A 17,707-nucleotide genomic window follows, 5' to 3' on the forward strand; every position below is an offset into this window, starting at 1 on the left:
CCAAAGACTACTTAAAAAAAAGAAAAATCAAAACTTTTTTGAGAACAAGAAAGACCAAAGGGTCACAATGGTGGAGAGGATAAATTTGCTGCAATCCTTTCCAGCCTTTTATGGAATTTTTAACAATAGAGCATATTGCCATGTAAGTGATTTGTTTTTAAGTGTTTGGGTTTACAGCTGAGTGGAAAGGTTGGAATGGATTTGTCAGTTCTGCCCGAGAGGATAATATGTTCCACATGATTGCCAAGGCAGGTCTGGAGAATTGCCAGTGGATCTACAACCATCCATCAAGCACAAGCAGAAAGCAGCAGCAAGCTAGCAAAATTCTCCTGCTTATTAAATACTTCTGGCTTCAAAACGAGCCTTGCAGCTTACAACTCATTGATTCTTTCTACAAAGATGGACTACGTCTGCCTACAGTGTGGGTGACTGTGGTGATCTATGTTTGGAAAGGTAACCAGAGCTATCAGTCTGGTGCTGAAATGCAGCCATCCTCCCAAATATTTTGGTACGCACTAGTTGTCAAGAGTGTTAGCGTTAATAGTCTTAGTGCCTCAGACGTAGCTATTTCCTTCCCTCTTAGGTGTGTTTTTTACCTTAGTATTTGTTGCCCTGCTTTTCTACTAAAAACGCATACTAGTGACCCCAACAAGAGACCACTTCCTTTCCTTTCCCCATGTAGCCTGTAGAAGAGACATGTAGGAAGTCAGGTCATGACTGCAAGGGGTGCCATTGCACCCCTGCCTGCTCTCAGCAGCAGTTCCTGCACTGTGCTAGGACAAGTCACAAAATGGGAAAGTACAAGGCCAGGTGTTTTATCGGTAATATGAATAATATGAAGCTTTCACTTCATTTGTTAATGCAAGTCCTACGAACCAAAACTTTGACATTCAGGGGTAGGTTGACCCAGACTGGGTCAGGAGCCTGAATTTTGTTGCAGTTCTCATTGTTTTAGGTTGTCAGTTTGCTTTACTTTAGTAAAAGTTGCACAATATTTAATGATCTCTTTAGAGCCTCATCTCCTTCTTCCGTAAGAACTTCTAAAAGCTAACACTGCACCTCAGTCCCAGTGGTTGGAGAGAGAAGGTTTGAAACCACCAGCCTGAAAGATGAAAAAAATTTACAAATGTAAATGTCATGGCTTTCAAGTAATTCTGCTGAAGTATTTATTTTACTATTATTATTTTGGGACAGCCATGAATTTGGGCATTCCAGGGTGGACAATACTGACCAGTTCTGTAACCTCAGATAGGAGAGCATATCACAAATTTGGGGATGTCTGAATCCACATTCAAATATTATGCCTCAAGCTCATCACTACTGGCTCAGCAATCAATACAGACACACTGCACAGAAATGCAAACCATTTGCATCACTCCAGCTATACAGTTTATTCGTTCTCATGCCATTTTTCTGCATTAGCAATTGCTACAAGACTGCCTCTTAGCAAACAAAAGAAATAAGAGAGGGAAAAAAAAAAACAATTCCTGTTTTATGGTAACAAAGACTGTTTTCAACTGCAAAGTAATGACCAGAATTCCTAACAGTTGTTTGAGGACACTTCCAGATTTCACAGATAATACTTCAGACCACACAATTTTGTTTGTTTGTTTGTTTTTTGTTAACTTTATTAACTTCACTAAAAGCACAGCTGAGTATTAACTTCTGTGCTCTAGAGAGTCTCCCTGCCATCCTGTGTTAGGTGTGTAACGCAAATGCTCCACATCACTCTGTGGAAGGTCCTGTCTTTCACCTAGAGGGTACGCAGAAAACTGGCCTGCTATCCTAGGTTCCTATGGAGGAGGTTCAGCCCACTTAGCCTGCACTTAAGTGTTAGCCATCTAATGAAATAATCCCCCTAAAGTAAGTGCCTATTCACTGCATTTAGTGAAGCTGGTGCCTTTGCAGGCCATTAGAAGGAGCTTTTCTCAATTACTTTTAAGTATCTAAGGAAGGTGGGCAGATTCCCACCCCTTTGACTTTTAGTCATATTTATAGAAAAAGAAAGATGTTTGTCTTTTGCTAGGAAACTTGTTCTACTACCATTGCCTGAAAAGAATTAACAAACTTTTCATTATTATTTGTGCATAAGCATATTTACAGACCAGAGAAGCACATTTACAGACCAGAGCTGCATCACACAAAGTGCTCTGCAGTCTGAGAACAGTAGTTCCAGCTTTACTTTCCAAGCAAATGTGTGCAGCTCAGTTATCATGACCATTGCCACATAACCTCCCATAGCACTTTTTCATCTGCATATGTGTAAAGTATAGATGGTTACAGTAAGGGACATATAGAAGTGCTCACCCTGATTGATGATACTGTATTAGATCAGAGTAGTTAGACCAGCTAAAGCATTTTCTAACACAGGAAAATGCACCCCAGCCACTCTGTCATCTGACAAGCTGATGATGATGTAGTGGTGGATGAATGATTATATACTGCACCCTCATTTAGAAGCTTTTAGAAATCAGGCTGCTATTACATTTGATTACTTTCCCTGAAGCTGAAGTGTCCATGAATGAAGGACACTTCTGCCTTGAATTTTGTTTAGTGAAAATAAAGGTCGTATTAACATGGGCATATGGAAAGAGTTTAGCTTAGAATTTTAACTTATGTAATTTAAAACACTGTTTACAAAAAACAGTGTATTATAAAGCCCAGTTGCAGTAGTTTTAACTGCACAGTTGTTGAGTATCTGTCTTTCATGAACTGTACCATGTTTCACTCTGTTGTCTGCAAAGCCAGGCAGAAATTTTCTGCTAGCTTCAGTGCTTGATGTCCTAAGAGATATATCGCTGACTATTTTGGGGGGATTTTTACTTCAGTGTTCCGTTTTTCAAAACAAAACAAAATATAACAACAAAAATTGTCTACTGGGTTTCTGTGTTTGAAAAAGTAGACACCAATATCAGTAAACACGTTTCAACAATTTTGTGAATACATCTGAATGAACCACTGAGACAGGAAAGGCTGTGAACACTCACACACACAGTCAAACTTATGCCACCAACTGTAAATGATGGCTTTCATTCTAAAATGTGTATGAACACTGGGACCAAGTGTACCCCTCACTTGTAACTCTTACAGCAGAGCACTTCTTTAAAATCCGACTTCACAAAAATGCTGAAAATGGAATTATGGGTTTTTTTTTCCTCATGATTATTTCTCTGTAAAAAATGACTAGATCAGAAACAAAACATTTTTTTCAAACTACCAAACCAGTGCCACTTGGGTCTCAGAATCACTTAAGAGCTGCAGTGTCCTCCCTGCCTTTAAAGGTGTCTCATAGGCTTATCATAGTCAAAGTTTTGTTGGAGATGCAAGCTAATGGAACATAAAATATAATAACACTTTTTTTTGCCATTACTATAAAAATATGATTCTAAGTACCCACAGGAGTTCTGATTCGTTAAATAAGATAAAATCACTTTTACATAATCACTAACCAGAGAAAAACTACAAAAGTGCTTCAGGTACTTGGCTAATGGGGTCTTTGGGGTAAAAGGGCCATTTAGCACTTCCCTTCAGTTTAGAAGATGAAAAATACTGCAGATACAAGGAGCAACATCAGCTCCCCTGCTACCCTGCTGTGTTCCTCACAATAGGAATCTCAGCTTGGAAACCAGTAATGGATTTATTCTGATAATACTCATGTGTTGTTTGAGGAACTGAGGACAAGAGAGGTGAAGTGAATTGCCTGGAGCAAAAAGGATGTGTATGACAAAGGCTACAATTGAATGTAGACCACCTGAAGCCTACTCATGCTTTAGGTAGAAGATCATCCTTTCTCTTTGAGCTCTCACTGCCAATGCTCTCATATTTCTCTTGCAGTACATGAAAATCACATTTTCATTGAATAAAGACAAATGCGATCTATTTTTAAAACTGTATGAGCCTTCCACTGTCTTGTGCCTCACATTGTGTGCCTCAGTAGCAGTGTTGTTTGTGTACTCTTGCAAGAGAAGAGTTCAAGGTTAGGACATCTCCCCAGCTGCTGCCTATAACTCTGCCCTTAATTACTCTTCTGAGTTTCTCTGCTCTTCCTTCTCCTCCTCCTAGCCAAGTTTTGTGTCTTCTTTCATTTTAGGGCCTTTTAGTTAAAAGAACCTTCTATTTTGTGCATACTAAGTACTCTCTTCTCTATGACAAGTCTTACTACGAAAAAACTGCCTGAGAAAGTTTAACCCTGCAACTCTTGGCATATAATCTATTTAAAGACTCATGGAGATAAAGATTTTCTGTTTTTCTTTTCCTTGTCATTCTACTTGCTGTAGAGTTCTCCAGTCAAATCACTTTTTTTTTTTTGTAAAAATAAATAATTTGTAGAAATAAATAATTGTTGTGCAGTAAGATACTCTTCAGTATGGTTATAAAACACGCAGCAACACAAGCAGTCTCCTATAATCAAAGAGTCTGAACTAAATGAATCAGTCCTAATGGAGAGCTTTAATGGGATTCAGATGAGGAAGACTGTTTAAAAGACAACCAGATACAAAACTGGGAGAAATGGCTAATACACCAGATGGTTGTGCTGCCATTCAGAGGAACCCCAACCCCTGGAGAAATGGGCAGAGAGGAACCTCATGAAGTTCAACCAAGGGAAGTGCAAAATCCTGCACCAGAGGAGGAATATCCCCAGGCACCAGTACAGGCTGGGAGCCGAACAGCTGGAGAGCAGCTTTGCAGAGACAGAAGTGGAGGTCCTGGTGGACATCAGGTTGGACTTGAGCCAGCAATGCACTTTTGTGGCAAAGTAAGCCAACAGCCTCCTGAGCTACATTAGGAAGACCATTGCCAGAAGGTTGAGAGAGATGATACTCAGCACTGGTGAGGCCACATCTGGAGTGCTGGGTCCTGTGCTGGGCTTGCCAGGACAACAAAGACATGGATCTCCTGGAGTGAGACCAGCAAGTGGCCACAAAGATGATTAAAGGCCTGGAGCATCTCTCATATGAGCAGAGGCTGAGAGAGCTGGGACTGTTTATTCCAAAGAAGAGAACAGTCAGGGGGGATCTTATCAATGTGTATAAACACCTGATGGGACAGTGTCAAGAGGGTAAGGCCAGACTATTCTCAGTGGTGCCCTGTGACAGGACAAGAGGCGATGGGCACAAACTGAAACACAGGAAATTCCACTTGAACACAAGAAAAAACGTCTTCACTGTGAGGGTGACTGAGCACTGGCACAGGTTGCCCAGAGAGGTTATGGAGTCTCCATCCTTGGAGATACGCAAAACCCAACTGGACATGGTCCTGTGCAACCTGCTGTAGCTGATGCTGCTTGAGCAGGGGGTTTGAACCAGACAGTCTCCAGTGGTACCTGCCAACCACAGCCATTCTGTGATTCTGTGATTCTATGCACTTTCACAAGGGTGAGTGCCCTTTATTAAAATGAAGCTTTTCAATAGAGATTGATGGTATTTGGTCACAAATTTATGAAAACAACCCATCAGTGTTGCCAGGACAAAATTCTGCCACTAAATCAAGGTTATGATATCTTGATACAAAACTCATTTAGCAATGCCTGTGCAAGCGAAACCCTACTAATTTGTCTTCCCCACTCTCATTCCTCTTTCCTGACACGCTTTTCTTCAGAGAGCACACCATAACTGGAAGAGAAAGTAAGTTTCCAATCTGTAGGGTTTGGCTTAGTTGAAAAATAATTGATAAGCTAAGTTCACCTACCCCGAGTCTGGTGCTACTGAGAGAAGAATGCCATTTGCTCTGACCACAGTCAAACTTGCTGCTGGCAAGCACTGTGGAAGCTCCCTCTTGAAGCACTACTAATGCACCTGAAATCTGACACACAACTTCCCTGTTATTCCAGAGACTGCCAACTGCTAACAGCATAGTGATTTCTGTGATGTGATTAAATGTTTACTAGAGAATATGCTGGGGCACCAAGGTATCCTAATACCTGCGCCAACTCTGAACATAGGAACACAAGATGTGCCCTGCACAGCCTGGCAAAAGATCTCTGTAGCCTAATATTCAGTCTCGGTGGTGGCAATAGGACATGCTATTTGGGGACAGCACCTGAACCTGTAGAGTTTTTGAAGTCTATTTGCTTCACACTTCCTCAGCAACTACAACTGTTGTATTAGGGACTGTTAGAGGTTACATACCTGCTGAGGCCTTTTAGTACCCACTTATGGACCCATTGGCCATGAATTTCTCTTGGAAATCCCTTTTTGAATCTGCAAATACTGTCATCTCTCAACCTCCTGGCAACAAGTTGCAGAAGTTCTCTACCTTCTGTGTAAAGAGGTTACCTTTTAAAGTCAGTTTAAATCAGCCCCCTCCTAGTTTCGCTGAGTGCTCCTCAGTTCTTGTACTGCAGGATTTGGGTGAACAACTGTTCTGCATTCGGTTTATTTATCACCTTTGTGATTTTATACACCTCAGTCACACATCTGTCAGCCTTTCTGTCTCTCAGCTGAACAGCCCTAGCCTTTTTGGTCTCTATTTGTAAGGCACTGGTGAATATTGAACAAAACCAGTCTCAGCACCAAAGCCTAGGTGATCCCACTAGTGATTCCTCCCCATTCTGAAAAGTGACCATTACATCCTACCCTTTGCTACCTAGCCTTTATCAGCTTTCAATTCATAAAAGAGACTTTCTTTCAGTTCTCTGACAATTTAGTTGGCTTTTTTGAAAATCTGCATATGTTATGTTCACTGAATCCAACAGGTGAATGCAGCCAGGGAAGTGCGCATGGGATGTGGCTATGGAGGACCCTCTTTTAGCCCTCCTGGGAAACCTGCATGCTCGATCACCTCCCTGAAATGCCTGTACACCAATGCACGCAGCTTGGGGAACAAACAGGAAGAACTAGAGATATCTGTGCGGTTGCAGGGCCATGATCTCATTGCCATTACAGAGACATGGTGGGATAGCTCGCATGACTGGAGTGCTGTCATGGATGGCTACGTGCTTTTTAGGAAAGACAGGCCAGGAAAGCGAGGTGGTGGAGTTGCTCTTTATGTGAGAGAGCAACTGGAATGTATTGAGCTGTGCCTAGGGGTGGATGAAGAGCGAGTCGAGAGCTTATGGGTAAGGATCAAAGGGCAGGCTAATAGAGGTGACACTGTTGTGGGTGTTTACTACAGGCCACCTGATCAGGATGAGGAAGTTGATGAGGCCTTCTACAGACAGCTGGAAGTAGCCTCACGATCCCAGGCCCTGGTTCTCATGGGGGACTTCAACCACCCCGATATCTGCTGGAAAGACAACACAGCTAGGCACAAACAGTCCTGGAGATTCCTGCAGAGCATTGGTGACAACTTCTTGACCCAGGTGGTGGAGGAGCCAACAAGGAGAGGTGTGCTGCTGGACCTCGTACTAACAAACAAAGAAGGACTGGTGGAAGATGTGAAGGTTGGGGGCTGCCTTGGCTGCAGTGACCATGAGATGGTGGAGTTCAGGATCCTGCGAGGAGGCAGCAGGGCACCAAGTAGGATCGCAACCCTGGACTTCAGGAGAGCAAACTTTGGCCTCTTCAGGGACCTACTTGGAGGAATCCCATGGGTGAGGGCCCTGGAAGGAAGGAGTGTTCAAGAGAGTTGGTTAATATTCAAATATCACTTCCTCCAGGCTCAAGAGCGGTGCATCCCTATGAGTAGGAAGTCAAGCAAAGGAGGTAGGAGACCTGCATGGATGAGCAAGGAGCTCCTGGCAAAACTCAACCAGAAGAAGGAAGTCTACAGAAAGTGGAAAGGGGGACAGGCCACTTGGGATGAATATAGGAATGTTGTCAGAGTATGCAGGGATGCGACGAGGAAGGCTAAGGCCCGTTTGGAATTAAATCTGGCTAGAGATGTCAAGGACAACAAGAAGGGCTTCTTCAAATACATCAGTAGCAAGAGGAAGACTAGGGAAAATGTGGGCCCTTTGCTGAATGGGGTGGGTGCCCTGGTGACGAAGGATGCAGAGAAGGCAGAGTTACTGAATGCCGCCTTTGCTTCAGTCTTTACTGCTCAGGCCAGCCCTCAGGAACCCCAGACCCTGGAGGCAAGAGAGAAAGTCTGGAGAGAGGAAGACTTTCCCTTGGTGGAGGAGGAGTGGGTTAGAGATCATTTAAGCAAACTTGACACCCACAAATCCATGGGCCCTGATGGGATGCACCCACGAGTGCTGAGGGAGCTGGCGGACATTATTGCTAAGCCACTCTCCATCATCTTTGAAAGGTCATGGAGAACAGGAGAGGTGCCCGAGGACTGGAAGAAAGCCAATGTCACCCCAGTCTTCAAAAAGGGCAAGAAGGAGGACCCAGGCAACTACAGGCCAGTCAGCCTCACCTCCATCCCTGGAAAGGTGATGGAGCAGCTCATCCTGGAAGCCATCTCCACGCATGTGGAGGAAAAGAAGGTGATCAGGAGTAGTCAGCATGGCTTCACCAAGGGGAAATCATGCCTAACCAATCTGATAGCCTTCTATGATGGAATGACTGGCTGGGTAGATGAGGGGAGAGCAGTGGATGTTGTCTACCTAGACTTCAGAAAGGCTTTTGACACTGTCTCCCATAGCATCCTCATAGACAAGCTCAGGAAGTGTGGGTTAGATGAGTGGACAGTGAGGTGGATTGAGAACTGGCTGAATGGCAGAGCTCAGAGAGTTGTGCTCAGTGGCACAGAGTCTAGTTGGAGGCCTGTAGCTAGCGGTGTCCCCCAGGGGTCAGTACTGGGTCCAGTCTTGTTCAACTTCTTCATCAATGACCTGGATGAAGGCACAGAGTGCACCCTCAGCAAGTTTGCTGACGATACAAAACTGGGAGGAGTGGCCGATACGCCAGAGGGCTGTGCTGCCATTCAGAGAGACTTGGACAGGCTGGAGAGGTGGGCAGAGAGGAACCTCATGAAATTCAACAAAGGGAAGTGCAGGGTCCTGCACCTGGGGAGGGATAACCCCATGCAGCAGTACAGGTTGGGGGTTGACCTGCTGGAAAGCAGCTCTGCTGAGAAGGACCTGGGAGTGCTGGTGGACACCAAGTTAAGTATGAGGCAGCAATGTGCCCTTGTGGCCAAGAAGGCCAATGGTATCCTGGGGTGCATCAGGAAGAGTGTTGCCAGCAGGTCAAGGGAGGTGATTCTCCCCCTCTACTCAGCCCTGGTGAGGCCACATCTGGAGTACTGCGTCCAGTTCTGGGCTCCCCAGTACAAGAGGGATGTGGCACTACTGGAGCAAGTCCAGCGAAGGGCCACAAAGATGATTAGGGGACTGGAGCATCTCTCTTATGAGGAAAGGCTGAGAGAGCTTGGCCTGTTTAGCCTGGAGAAGAGAAGGCTGAGAGGAGATCTTATCAATGTGTACAAGTATCTGAAGGGAGGGTGTCGAGAGGATGGGGCCAGACTCTTTTCAGTGGTGCCGAGCGACAGGATGCGAGGCAATGGGCACAAACTGAAACACAGACACTTCCATCTTAACATGAGGAAAAACTTCTTCACTGTGAGGGTGACAGAGCACTGGAACAGGTTGCCCCGAGAGGTGGTGGAGTCTCCTTCTCTGGAGATATTCAAAATGCGCCTGGATGCAATCCTGTGCAATGTGCTCTAGGTGACCCTGCTTGAGCAGGGGGGTTGGACTAGATGATCTCCAGAGGTCCCTTCCAACCTCAGTGATTCTGTGATTCTGTGATTCTGTGATTCTGTGAATCCCCTTTTATACTTGATTATTTGCATCCTCTAACAGCAGGTTAATGAAATAGAAGTCCCAGACTTGGACAATGCTTATTCATGTACTCAGAGTTCTTGTTCTTTATTACAGACCATGTCATCCTACCAGGGATGGAAATCAGATTCATGAGCCCATAGCACCCATGGTCCTGTTTGTAGGTCCGAAGAGGAAAAAAATTAAGTATGCAGAACAAATATGCACCACACAGAGTAGTTCACATATTTCTACCATGGAGCTGACTCCTTGCTGCCTCAAGCCTTTCATTGCTATTTGCATCTGTACTGTATCAGTACTAAGAGGTGTAATTGGAGAGTTCTGAATCAGGGACATTGCAAAAGTCATTGCAGAAAAAAGAAAAGCACTTCTACACCCTTCCTACTCTTTGAAAAGTAACTCATCAAGACAGCCAGAATTTGGGGCTTTGTGTTTTTCTGATGATAACCTCCAGGTATTTTGCTGCAGTGGAAACAGAGGCTGGAGTCTTTTTGCCGCTGTTCATGCACCCTACAGCAGTCATCCACAGCCTTGCCATGTGCATAGGGGAAAGCCCATGTAACCTGTTGCATCTCAGTGTGTCCACTTCTAAAAAGAATGATATAACAACACTTATTTCAGCTTGCAGGACTTCTGAATTCAATTTAGAATTGTTTACAGTGAAGCATGATATAGTTTGCTGACAGAAAATATTATGTGAGAGGCACAATTTTGTACTCAACATCATGAAATATTTCAGAACAAATATTCAGTATAAATTATCATAGCTTGACTGATTTCCATGGAACCCTGACAATATAAAGTAGTGGCTGATTTGCCTCTGCATGAGTAAGGATATTTCCTCATAAAGAGTAAACAGTGGAGATGAAATTTGTTTATTAAGTGAGGTTTTGCGCAGTTGCTCTGTATTTCATAGAAAGACTGCTGGAAACGCAGTTTTGCATGAGAAAGACATCAGGCTCCTGCCTCTTGCATCCATTAAACAGACCTCCTCTAAGGCTGGGAACAAGGTGTTGTGATAAAACATCCCCTAACACTGTAACGCATTTCATCTCAGGAGAAAAACATCAGAGCCACTGATGTATTAGCCACTGTTCTCCTGCAGATTCCTTTATGTTCATTTCCAGTCATCAAGTCCAAGGAGCAGCTTCATTGAAACCTGTATCTAGACTCAAATCTGTTGATAGCATTTACCAGCAGCTATTTTTCATTGTATTTTGGTTCCAGTCAAAGGGATCATGCCCACTAGCACATGCAACTTCAAGCAGAGCTGACCGCTACACCTGAATGCTCATGACAACTCTAATGACAGGCAGTGCTGCTTGTGCTCCAGCACCCAGCACATGCATATGTCTGTTTTGTCCTGTACTGCACCTTGCCAATACTTGCTGGCCATCCAATGTAATCATTCAAAGCATTTTTTTTTGTAGCAGTGCTGCTTACAAACAGGTTTGGCTTCATCTGTCAATGCCTCGAAGGGCTGGGGTCTGGCCCCAGCCGTTATTCTGCTTGGCTAGTTCTTCAGCCAAATGATTTCTGCTCTGAATTAAGCAGCACCTTCATTTAATGATCCTCACTCTCTCTCTTTTAACTGAAGGACTGCCAGAGAAACACAACAGGACAGCACTGCGAGCAATGTCCAGATGGCTTCATTGGGGATGTCGTCAGAGGACCGCCCACATTCTGCCACCCTTGCCCTTGCCCTCTGCCAGTAGTTGCCAAGTATGTAAAGAGTCTTTGCTTTTCTTTGATTTGTCCTGTTTGGTGCTTTATCAGGTGGGGTCATCATCCCCTGGTCCTGGATGCAGGAGACAAGGGCTGCTATGCTTCCCAGCAAAGAAAACCAAGAGTGCTGTCAGCTGCTGACATTTATAACCACAGGAAAACAGCATTTCATTTAGAAGGTGAAAATATCTTTAAGCACTCATATCAACTCTTACCAAGAGAGAGGAGGAAATATTTGGACAGCTTCACATTCTCCTTCTTCCACATGGGAGAGATTGTTCAACTGTCTAGTTATTTTAAAGAATCCCTAAAGGATAAATTCACTCAGAAGGCAGCATCAGGGATGTATGTGCTTGAGACAGACAGAAAGATAGATCAGTGGCCTCTGGAGTGTAAAACCGATCAGGAAAAAGCACTGCCTGACAGACTCTTAAGCAATCAGTGGCTGGATCTGGTTAATACAAGCACAGTTAAGAGGAAAGGGCTGGAGGACTCTGCAACAGGTACAGTGCCACTTCAGCTGATGAACAGCTACCTTTGGCTAAGAAATTCTGAAGCCTGTCAGAAAACAGAGACTGAGCCAAAGAGCTCCAGCTGTTATCCACTTTATGCCTCCAGAGGAAACAAATAACTACAAATGGTGACTATTAGAAACTTTTAGTGGTACATCAGTAATGCAGCTGAAAGAAATAATCAGCCTGCTCTTACCTGAGGTCCATACTCCATCAGAGTGGCATCTATGCAAATCCCACTGAATGCACAGAGGAAATGCTAGTAAATATTTCCCAATGGGTTTAGGCTATCTTTTAGTGAGTTATCTACTTCCCTTAGGTTGTTTCCCTTTCTAATTTCAGCTGGGCTTCTCAAAAGGGAAGTTTTCTCACTTGTGTTCAAGGATAATTGTATTTGTTTATGGTTGCTACAGGATTATTCACACAGCTTTAAGGTGGGACGATCTGCATTTTGCTCAGCTGCTCAGTGGCACAGGCTCAAAATGGCAACTGAGCAAAATCCTTTCTGCCAGACTCCCACAGATCACTTCTTGGCTTTTGCAATGAGCTGCAGACACATGAGGAGGACTGTGGGGTGCAGAACAGCTATTGTTGAAAAACTGCAGCTTTGACAGAATTGGAGAGAAAATCCTCAAGAGAGAGGGGAAGAACCTGGTTTTGTTTTTATATAAAAGGCTTAGAGTGAGTGAGTCCACAGACGAAGCATACTGCTTCTTTCAGTTTCAGCAGTAGCAGTAATGCCAGAAAAGTATAGCAGAAATACAATAGTCAGAAGCAGTGCCTTTGCTTAGCAAAAGAAAGTGATTTTTTTTTTTTAACTTGTTGGGCACAGAGCAGCCACTTTGACTTGTAAGGAGCAGTCCTCTCAAAAACAGGGACTGCAGACGAATGAGGCAGCACTGCACAAGACCCAGTCTGGATCAAGCACGGCAAGTTGAGCAAACATCTGGACTGCCCTTCCTACAGTGCAATTTGGCTGAGTGTGGCCGTATTCATCCCACCCCATGCCCAATCATACAGGCCATCTGGCTTTTAGGCAATGCTCCCTAAAAACAGGGAGCCGATCAGTCCACCAGCACAGCAGGTCTCAGTGCTAGGTGCTTCTGACATTATGGGATCTATAGGCACCAAAGCTGTAGGGATTCTCTGGACAGTACTATGGGGGATTAGAGCACAGGCCAAGGAGCATTCCCTGCTTTATCCCATGCTTCTTAGCCCATGCTGCTAGGGACATACTCCTCTCCTATTTCGGACCACTAGAGATAAGGAAGCCCCAAACCCAAAAGGACAGCAGTGTGGGATCAGGAAGGGAGAACAAACCTAGCAAAGAGCCTGTATGCATATGCTTACATATTAGGAGCAATGTGTCACCTCTTTAAAATCATCTCATGTAAAGATACAGTTCAATTTTACAGGCTTTCCCCTTATATTCAAGTCCTGAAGGCAATATTTAAAGGAATATCTATCCCAATTTCTTTTATATCCCTATATAAATCATGTGCAGAAATTGTCTGTACAGCTTCCTGTATGAGAGAGACCTGACCACACGATAGCCTTCAGCTGGGGCTGGAACACAAGCAAATAATAATGATTGAGCAACATTGAGCCTTGCATAATTAAATTCAAAGAACAAACATCCGCTCCTATGTTTTTTATTATTCCTCCATTATTCCTAGTCAATTTATACTAAGGCAAAACAGTAACTCTATCAGAAAGCAGAAAAGCATTAAACACCTTAAATACAGAGCATGCAAAGCACAGTTTAGTAATCTGCTTTAAATTGGAAATAGCTAGTGAATTCATAACAGTTAGACAAACTGACCAAATCTGAAAACTGACAGAATCATCAGATACATATTTGTTCTTGGGAATCATCTGTGTGCTTCTAGAATTTTTTCTGGCCAAACTATCTTCATATCTGCTATCCTGGGAACTTTTGGAATAATCCAAATGAAGCGTAATGTCATCTCTTTGGAATAAAAAAAGGGATTGCTTCAGATTCCAGCAGATGTTACTTCTTTTTAAACCTGAGGGAATTTTATGAACTTTTTTTCTCTAAAAGACCACAAAAAATATAAAAACTCAGGAAGGCTTCAGTCTTTTTTCATAACTTAAATCCACAATGTGGTTTGTTCAACTGTGTGAAGGAACTAACCTCAATAAAAGAAGAGGAAGGCTGCCAAACTGTTATGAATTTCTAGATATGTTCTCATAAAAGCTTTTACTGAAGTTAATTTGTGAATTGTGTGAGAAGAAGCTCATTCTGTGTTCTTTCTGGCTGTATGAAATGTTTTGAGACAACACAGACATCTATTTATTTGACCCTGGTTGTCCCACCAGCTGAGAGATGCTGGTGGGAACTGAAGCTTTACAGGAATTCTTGTCACCTTTTAATGTTGCTCATTCCTGGAACATTGTGTGGATCATGCTCTTTCCCATTATTCTGAGCATTTTGTACTTTTGTGCAAAAGGAATGCAATCTGGCCACAGCTGCCCAGCACAGCTTGGTATAATACTATAACAGAAGATGTGCAAGAGGAAAAAAGACATATAGTGACTTTTGCTCTGCCAGTTCTCAAGGGGCATGCAGTCCTTCAAGAACCATAGCTGATACCAGTCAGGATCAGGTTAGCAGTGGGACCAAGGACCTGCATTTTAAGAGCCATGGGCCTGCAGCCAGCAACTGCTGCCACTCAGTATTTTGACTGCATTCCAGTGTATATCGGGATCTAACTGAAAACATCTTTAAGACTGTATGCTTTTTTACTGTAAATGTATTTAAGTCATATAGATCTCTGTATTTGAAGTGTATAGAATTTTGCACTACCCAAATCAAGCTGCTGCAGTTCCTTGTATTCTGTTATACATTGGTTAAAACCTGAAACATAAGAAAGCAAAGGAATCCATGTTTTAGAATCACTCCAGTGAAAATTACACCACAAAGCGCTACTGCCATCAGTATCACTAATTGGCATGCTGGTCTCAGAACAGGCCCCAGGCTCTTTCCGGCTTACTCAGTGAGATGATAGACTCCAGTTACCGTAAATGAGGATAGCATCACTGAGTTCAGTTTACACCACTCCATACCTCTGGATCAGGTTTGAGAAAAACTGGGAATTGTATAGGAAACTGCTGTGCCTATTCCAGAGTCTAAATTCCAGAAGTGCTCAGTGCAGTGTGTTTCATAAGCAATACTTTTCCCCTTAGACTAAAAGACAGGAAGCAATTAGATTCATATGCCATACACATTTATCCTAAGTTCCTTATCTAAAATATATCTATGAAAACCTGCAAGCGTGTCTGATCTACACTGCAAGATAGGAATCTGCATGTATCTGGGGCTTATATACCTCCATAGCGCAACACAGTGCTTTCTACACTAATTAAACAGACAGACACTGGGTATAACATGGATAACAGAGAGAGCTTAGGAACCTAGTGATACCAGTGAAAGAACATTCAGCCACGAGTAACCAAGAGCCAGAGCCCACATTGACAGCAAATGTCCATAATGTAGCAAACAAATATTCCCAAGTGTTTGCCATTGCTCATTACTCTATCTATTCTAATAAAATTCCAGCTTTGCAGTGTCCTGTAACAGAAAAAGTGGAAGTGTACGCTGTGTCTGTAAAGAAAACTACGCAGGACCCAACTGTGAAAGGTAAGAAACTAAAAGAATGACTTACTGTCAACAATACTAAAGTTCAGAAGCCTTCAAGGGAACTTCCCCATACTGAGGAGAAATCTTGTGCATGTGTATTCACTAGGTTGAATCATGACTGTTTAAGGATCTCACTCAGTTCCTACAAAAAAGCAGCAAGAAATTGCTGTAGACACAGGGCTGCGCAAGACAGACATTTACATCTGATATATTTTGGTCCAGTTCTCGCACTTCTGGTACCTTCGTGTAATTATCTTCCTAAAATGAATACAATTTACAGACTGAAATATGAAATACAAATTGGAAACAGCTGCTGAAGTGAAAAATCACCACCACATAGATGCCTCTTGCAATTCCCCAATCTAAAAACATGACAGGGTTCGACCAATTAAACGTTTCAGAAGCCAGGGAGAAAAATGAATTATGTGATCAAATTCTTAATGATCAGATACAGCTTCCCAGATGTACTTCACAAACGTAATTCAATCAAGTCAACAAAGCAGCTGTGGGTCAGTTTTGCTTTTCAATTTATCCTGATGCCCATAAGCAATTTCCACTAAAAATGTTCTAAATTACTAAGTACACAAATAAATGGAGCTACATAGTAGAAATTTAGCTTACTATCCTATCTTTTAAAGGGTCATCTTACTCTCTATGAATACACATGAATGGCATTTCAGTGAATGCCAGAGGCTTGATTCTAATTCAGAATTTCTCCTTGGGCAGCCACTAAGTTTAAACAGCCCTAACACAGACTGAGGGGTACAGGATGGCTCAGCCAGCTGGCTTCCTCAGCACCCATTTTAGTATTCCTTCAAGTCCCTGAAGAACTCAGTCTATTAAAGAACTCAGTTCACTGTCATTAATGGGCAAGTCTTGAATATATATGAATATAATACTTAACAGAACTACCAGAGAAGGGGGAAAAGTGATGCTCAAGATGCAAAAGAGAAATCAATGTGAAAAAGGTAAGATGAAAAACAGAAAGAGTGAAGGCTTTTGCCCTTATAAATGGCTCAGAACATCAGCATATTAACTCTGTGTTACCAATGTGGTGACAGCAATAGTGAAAGCCCTCTCTACACAGCAGGCACAAAAATGAAAAAAAAGAGCTTATTTCCAGTCCTTTGGCTATATCCTTCCATTCTTCTGAAATGTCAGATATATACACAGAGGAAAATGCAGACAATTAAAAGGTCAGTGAAGTTCCATTAAGGAACTTAATGGCTATTAAAATGTCATCCTAGACTACAAGCAAATCAAATCCTACAAAGTGAATAGCAGATTATAATAGCAGGGGAGAATAATACAGCTTTGTTTTCTAATAGCCACTAACCAGCCTTACACAGTGCATCTGTCTCAAAGAAGGCAAAGCTGAGTAGATGGGTTAGAAAAAGCTACAGAAAGAAATCAGCTTGTCTGGGTCACTAGGTTAAGTCCTTGACTGTTAGGTTAAGTGGCGAGCAGTAACAAATAAGACTTTCTTTCTGGTCAGCTCCTGGTCCTACTCCCATTTGTGTCAGAAATGATGAAAAGGGTTTCAAAGACAAATGAGATATGCATTGCTGGTCCCTGTCCACTTGCTAAAGAGCCTTACATATGCTCCTGCTGCGCCCCTCCACCATTCACTGAGAGTACTGTCAGCCACTGTGCTGTCAATACACCAGCAGGAGCACTGTGTTTCCCAGCCTCCCCTCCATCAGCAATCCTGAATGCTAGCAAAAAGGGACATTGCCCCCATCCTTCCCGCAACCCAAATAGTGGCTTGTGTCTTCAGAGGGCATCATTACCACGTCCTGCTTAATTTCATTTGCCTGAAGGCAACCTAGTAAAGGGAGAGGAAGGCCGCATCCTGCCCATCAACCTCCCCGCTCTGTCCCCCTGCCCCCTCTCTACCAGCTCTCTGAGGCGATCAGTGACTGGTGCCGTGGGGCAGTGAGCTGCGGGCACCCCGCCATGGGCAGCGCGTGGTATCTCTCAGCAGGCCAGGAGGCAATCAGCTCCATATCCTCTGGCATTCATGTAGGAAGTTTTCTTGTGCTGCTCCAGAGACTTGGCACAAATCTATCCAGTTTCTTTTACGTTTGCCCACAAATAAAGTTGTAAAATCATGGAGGCCTTTGCTGAGAACTGGGAAAA

General features: G+C 43.2%; 1 protein-coding gene across 6 annotated transcripts in view; it reads left to right on the forward strand.

Moving 5' to 3' along the window:
- The window catches only part of LAMA4 (laminin subunit alpha 4), a 113,459-nt gene that overhangs the window by 27,350 nt on the left and 68,402 nt on the right, over window positions 1-17,707 (forward strand). For all 6 annotated transcript variants that reach the window (XR_010883768.1, XM_067293828.1, XM_067293829.1 and 3 more), the window contains exons 3-4: window positions 11,268-11,392; window positions 15,488-15,568. Coding sequence is in view for 5 of the 6 variants with exons in the window: in XM_067293828.1 (XP_067149929.1) it covers window positions 11,268-11,392; window positions 15,488-15,568 (206 nt within the window). In the remaining variant the exon portion in view is untranslated. The remainder of the gene's footprint in view (window positions 1-11,267; window positions 11,393-15,487; window positions 15,569-17,707) is intronic.

Source organism: Apteryx mantelli, chromosome 3 (assembly GCF_036417845.1).
Source record: "Apteryx mantelli isolate bAptMan1 chromosome 3, bAptMan1.hap1, whole genome shotgun sequence".
Classification (NCBI taxonomy): domain Eukaryota; kingdom Metazoa; phylum Chordata; class Aves; order Apterygiformes; family Apterygidae; genus Apteryx; species Apteryx mantelli.